General features: G+C 30.4%; 1 protein-coding gene across 2 annotated transcripts in view; it reads left to right on the top strand.

Annotated features, from left to right (window-relative positions):
• Window positions 1–888: 888 nt before the first annotated feature.
• The window catches only part of LOC121986038 (MADS-box transcription factor 50-like), a 28,055-nt gene continuing 22,299 nt past the window's right edge, over window positions 889–6,644 (top strand). Inside the window, exon 1 of one of the 2 annotated variants that reach the window (XM_042539805.1) lies at window positions 889–1,339. In XM_042539805.1, coding sequence (XP_042395739.1) covers window positions 1,158–1,339 — 182 coding nt within the window. In that variant the 5' untranslated portion in view covers window positions 889–1,157. The remainder of the gene's footprint in view (window positions 1,340–6,644) is intronic. The other variant, XM_042539813.1, reaches the window with a different exon arrangement.

Genomic DNA, 6,644 nt, shown 5'->3' with positions numbered 1-6,644 from the left:
AAAAATTGATGAACGAACTATGAGCATTTCCTAATTTACCAATAAAATTTTTTGTAAGAAACCCTCAAAATTAATTTATTTATTGAATACCTAATATATCAATTTAAAAAAACCCATCAAAAATAAGTTTATTTATTTATTTTTTTGTCATAGGTGGAACTAGATAATTCCTTAATACCATAATTTACCATTATTAGAACTAGTGTACCTATTGGGCAACACAATATTTTTGGTTTTTTTTTTCAAAATAGTTATGAAAAATTAATCAATCAATCATGAAAGATTTCTCCATAAAATTTGCAATCTTGTCTATCTATATCTGACAAAGTGACAATTACTAAAATATCCTTTGATGCGTAATAACCTTTTAAAGATAACATTAAGTTATCTTAGTATTAAAATGCTTCCACCCAATATTTTCATTTTGCTATCAAAATATTCTCTGATCTCTAAAACTGAAAAAAAAAAAAAAAAAAAATCAATTTTATTATTTTAAATTATCCTCTAGATCATTCATTTATTAATAAAATAACTATATTTGATAATAAAATCAAAAACATTAAAATGGAATCTTATCAACGGTTAAAAAAAAAATCCCGATTATTTCCATCTAATATCTAGCCGGTGTTTGTCGCGTGACAGAGGATCCGCGACGCCATCGGGCCGCTGCCGTCCACCGAAGTAACCCTGTTATTTCCTTCTAATGTCTGTCCCCTGTTGGACTCATGACAGTAGATCCGGGTCGTAATCGTATCGCTGTCATTGGCCGAAAGGAGAATGCAGCGGACCACACGGCAGCCAGAAGCAGACAAACTCCGCTTGGGGGCGCTAAAGAACCAGGAAACAGGAGTTAGTGATTCGTTTACTTATTTCAGCCAATTTCCCCCCTATTTTCTTCTCGACTACTGTTCTTTTTTCGTCCACCTTCTTCACGCTTTTATTGCTTTTTCTGGTCTCCTTCTCATAATAGGAAAAGGCTCAAAAGGAGTGGACCTTCTGCATCCTCGTCGCCCTCCTTTTCCACCTGCGCGAAAACAATTGGGGAATTCCATCTCTCTTTGGCCGGAGTTCATCTCATCTTGATTTCTTCTTATTCTTCGATCTGCTCTTTGCTTTTTCCACCATCGATCTCGAGAGGGGAGGGACTTGCGTCAATCATGGTGAGGGGGAAGACGGAGATGAAGCGGATTGAGAACGCGACGAGCCGCCAGGTGACCTTCTCCAAGCGGCGCAACGGCTTGCTCAAGAAAGCCTTCGAACTCTCCGTGCTTTGCGACGTCGAGATCGCGCTCATCGTCTTCTCTTCTCGGGGCAAGCTTTACGAGTTCTCCAGCTCCAGGTTTCATCCTTTTCATTTCTGCTTATGTTACTCATGTTACAGCATTTTTTTTCGACTTAATTTCTAGCTACCTCCTCCTTTATGCTATTATTTTTTGATTTAATTTGCGTAATTTCTTCCAAAACTGTAACTTTTTTTTTCTGATTTGTGAATTGCTATAGCTTTGTGACCAAATCTTCACGGATCTTTTTTCTCCTTCTGAACAAGAATGCTTTTTTTTGCCGTGGTGTAGTCTGCAAAGTCGTACAAATTATTATTAGTTTCCTACAATTGATTAGTGACGCATCCAGATTCTAAAGGATTTGTTTTGCCTTCGATGAGAGCTACTGCTACTTGTTTTTCTCTTGAAGAAGAAATGGGAAAGTTTTAGCTTGGCTGGACGTACATATATCTGTACTATTTCTTCAGTATTTTACTGAAGATACATCATTTCGTTTAAACTTTTCTCCGCTTTATTTGCAAATTACGCACCACACCATAGTAAAACGGACTGCATACAATGGCATGCCATATAACTGTACTATTTACCATATTTAAGATGTAAATTTTCAAATGAGCTATGCATTGCCTTCTTTCAAGTGAAAAAGTACAATAAAATATGAACCGGTTGAAGAACTAATTTTCAACCATGTCCGGTTTAGGGATACAGTTTCTTGGCAAATGCTTATACTACTTTTTGTCTTCCATGTTTATTTCTGTTGCTTCATGAGTAATTTCTTTCAAGATATCTTGTAAAATAATTTTTTTTTGAAGCTAGTCATAAAATTCAGACCATTATTAATGTCATCTCCTGATTTACATGCTCAATTTGTTTCACTGCTTTAATTTGATAGACAAATAAGCATGTAAAAAATTTACATATATAGGACAGTAGGACAAGACATAAGTGAGCCTGTCGTACTGGGAAATTTGGAGTAAGAATATTGATTTGACAATGGATAGTATGCCTATTAGGGAATGCAAAGGACGCTTCATATATTACTATGCAATCGTAATTAGAAGTGGATTAAATTACTCTTTCGTCTAAATTACCATGCAATCATAATTTATGTAGCAACCTTATAGAATTTATAATAAAATACTCAATACTCTCTGATTTAAAATGATATATATAGGATTAATAACTAATTTTATTATGTATTTTGTGATTTTAATAAATATATTGTGTAGTTTTTAAATAATAGATCTATTAAGTGCTGTATAAAATTGTATCAAACCTATCACGCGCACTAGTATATTTCTATTGGAATAATATATAGGATTAACTAATGTTGTGTATAATAGTATTTCTATACAGAATTCATTAATTAATCTATTATGCATCTTATTAACTAATGTTTTATAAAGTATTTATTATGACCTGAGTATGTGATTTATCTTCCTTCACATAATCTGAGGGCGGGCTGTGAATGACATCTGAGATGAGAATAATCACTTTTACTACAATATAAAGTATTTATTATAATATGTCAAATCATATATTTTATATAATTATGTGATATATTATATTCTACCACATTATAGCCTTAATTAAATTGGTTATATCATCATGTATTTAGTTACAAATCCTAATTTCTTCTTTGGTATATCTCCAACACTTATATTAAGTTATGATGTGGTATAACATCTAATTTGGCAGAATATATACATATTACATGAGGAATAATTTTGTACATGCGTTGTTGACTTCTAACATAAATTTAATGATATGATATGATTGTTATGATTTCATATAATATAGGATAGATATTTGTTATTTTTGAAAGTAGATGATAAATTTATTAAAAATAATATAAATTTAGTAATTAATCATATTATATATACTTAACAGATAAAAACAAATTATCTCTTAGAGCTACACAATCGAAGATTCTTGTGAAGGGAAGATTTAACTTTAGATGAAACAACAATTTGATGTATTAGTGTCTCATATAATATCATATTTTATCATCCCAAATTTGATTAAATATTATTTTTAGGCCAGATTTAATTATTTTATATTGCGTATAAAGCTTGCACATCATGTAGATAATATACCTAACTTTACCATCAATTTTGGGTAGTATTTGCAAAAAGGAGAAGAATAGGGAAAGAAAGAGAAAAATAAATAAATAAGTAGCTATATAAGTAGTAATATGAATTACAGAAATCGAGTTTACTTTAAGTGGATATATTTTTCATTTCAATTTCTATATCTTGTCCTTTATCTGACGGATGTTTCTTCAGCAAACATACATTTAATCTCTTAATGTCTTTTATGTCGCATATTTATGTTGTACATCTATATGCTCTTTGCATAACATAAATTAAGACCATTGTATTAACACAAATTTGCTCTCAAAATTTTCCAAATTAATCACTAAAAATAACACAATGAGTTTTCCAAATTATAATCTTTATCTAGATCTCGAATGCAAATCTATTGGTTTAAAACTCAAAACTATTGAGTATTCTTAATCCATATCATTTTATTTGCTGTATGTCTTAATTAATATGAATAGTTAAGCTTCCCTTATAAATCTCTAATAACACATCCAATTTTCAAAATTATAATCTTTGTATGGATCTTCATTCATGGAGAAATAAGGTTATGTAACTAATCTCAAATATTCATGACAAATATGACTTGATAATTAACAACAAAAATACCAACTAATAAAAAATCCATAGCATTTTCCTTTTGAAATAAGGACCTTATTTCAATATTTTAATCTACAACATCTCCATGTAAATTATACGATCTTGTTAATATCTAGATACTTTAAACCTCGATCATACAACTAAATTATAATTATTAATTACTACTAATGCCCTTGATGTCTGATCAACGACTCTATTCTGATTTTTAGCTACACACCAATTTTATTACTTGCGATTATTAGATAATTAGTCGCTACCGTAGAATTAGTTGATTGCTTATGATTATTAGTTGACAAATGATTGAATATCTTGAATTTTAATATCTTGAACACAAATATCATTCTATTCATAGTTTAGGGTGTACAAAAGTTGATCGACAATGTAGAGATGTGCTCTATTGTAGGATGAGATTGAAACACACATGACTTCAAACATAGGGAATGTACAATGCAAGAACTAGGAAAGGCGTGAGAGAATAAGGAGGAAAGGGGACGATGAGTTGCCCTACTTCCAAACGACAATGGCAATGCTAGGGGTGCACTAGTGGTGATAGTTTGTGGGGTGTTGGGCATAGCGAACAAGGAAGGAGAGAAAATAAGGGAGAGATAGTCGGTTGCTCTCTGACCCAAGTGGTGACGTCAAGAGAAAGTGAGAGAAAGAGAGAGAGATAGAAAGAGGGCCACCAAGAAAGGAAGGTCGATGCATACAGAGAAAGAGACCGCGGAATCACACAAGGAGGGTGAGAGGTGGTCAAGTGAGAGAGAGAATGAGTAGAGAGAGGGAGGGAAGGTTTAGATAACTCCTAATTTTTCAAAAATTCATGTCACTAAACTAGACTATCTTGTGAAATTTGGATTAACAAATCCATCTGTGTTTGTACTTACATGGCTTTAATCACCATGTCTACATGATGGATTTCATACAAATCTATTCTGACTTTTTGTTAATTTAGTTCAAGTAAATTTATTTAAAAATAAATAAATATAAAAAAATAAAAAAAAACTATAAAATAAATAAATACTATAAAATTTGATTTATAACATGTTTTTTCATGCTTTTATATAAACACTATCTAAAGTGCTATTACATAATGTATATTGTGATCGAGGAAGGCGAAGCATGAATTCAAAAATCAAAAGGGAAGCTACTTAAGTTAGATTATTAATCAGTCATATATCTAATTAATATTTGATAGCATATAATATATAAATTATAAATTAATTATCCGTTATATATTTTTTTTTCCTATACAAGCAATATAAATCTATTTGGCATTCCTACCATGACTAACATTCCATTTAGCATCCCCTTTTAATAATTTTATTTATGATTTATAGTAAATACTTAATAACGTCGTTTGTTCATTCTTGACTTTTAATTAACTACCTAAATTATTTAATATTTTGTTAGAAGCATTATCAAGTATGTTTTTATAATAGTAGTTCATATTTGAAACATGATAACAAATGTTGTTGTGTTTCTTTCTAATTTACAATTTATAGTTTAACTGTATAGTTCTTGTAATATTCATATAATTATAGATTTCTTATATAAATGTTACATTTTTATTGCTAAATTTCATATATGATTTTTTTTTAAAAAAATTGCACTTTATATTTTATTTCTATGAATTTTTAATAAAACTAATATAACAAATTTGAACTTCTAAAAATATTGGAAAATCTAAAATCCCTGAAATCCAAATCAAACCGATTAAAAAATTTAGCATGTTTGTTAGATTTTGTTTTTCAAGGTATATGTCGTGGTTATATTTTTATAACTAGATCATACTAGATTGACAATTTATTTTTCTAAAAACTAAATTCTTTTCTGACGTGCCCTAACCTGTACACACCCTAATAGCTGGGAAGTTACTATCTTTGTCACTTGGTTACTAAAAGAAGTTAAAACATAATAATCAATCCATGGATTTGAACAAATTAACATGACACCATTCAGAAAGAGTACCAAATGTACTCAATTGCTATCAATTATAAAGAGAAAATATATGTTGTCAAAAAAAAGGATTATCTTATTATCTAAACCAAGGACAAATTTACTAATAATAGCGCTCCAAGAAGAAAGTTAATGCCACCATTCAAAAAGAAGAGAGATTCTTGGTCTCTTTGCAAAAATTTGGACATTTGGTGTCTTATCTTGACTCAAGTTAAACCTTCCCTTTAACATAAATGGAGTTTATATAAAGTGCACGAATAGATGGGCCAAATAACACATGCCTCCTCCCAAGGCAGCAAAAGGTCCATAAGTTTGATAGGACAAAAACACTTGCAGCAAATACATAATCATAGATTAACTCATCCTACCACTCATCCCGGATGATCTGGAAGAAAGAGCTAAATGCAGCATCTTCCTAGATGAGCTTAATGTGAAATGCAGTAGTACCTAAGGGTAACAAAATAACATAAAGTAATTAAAGCGGCATATCACAGTAGCAAATACAATCATATATTCATGTTGAAGTCTTTTATTCGTATTTTCATCATTTAGAGTGTGTTTTCCTTTACACCGCAACACAATTCAGAGTGGTACACCATGTGTCAATGCAGGTATGATTATTGTAGCACTAATAATTTAAAATATACATTCATTGGCAACTAATCAAATGTGTTATTTGTAAAATGCTTAAATTTAAACCAATAAGCCA

Source organism: Zingiber officinale, chromosome 1B (genome assembly GCF_018446385.1).
Source record: "Zingiber officinale cultivar Zhangliang chromosome 1B, Zo_v1.1, whole genome shotgun sequence".
NCBI lineage: Eukaryota > Viridiplantae > Streptophyta > Magnoliopsida > Zingiberales > Zingiberaceae > Zingiber > Zingiber officinale.
The sequence above is the reverse complement of the archived record's forward strand: the minus strand, read 5'-3'. Positions and strand labels throughout refer to the sequence as shown.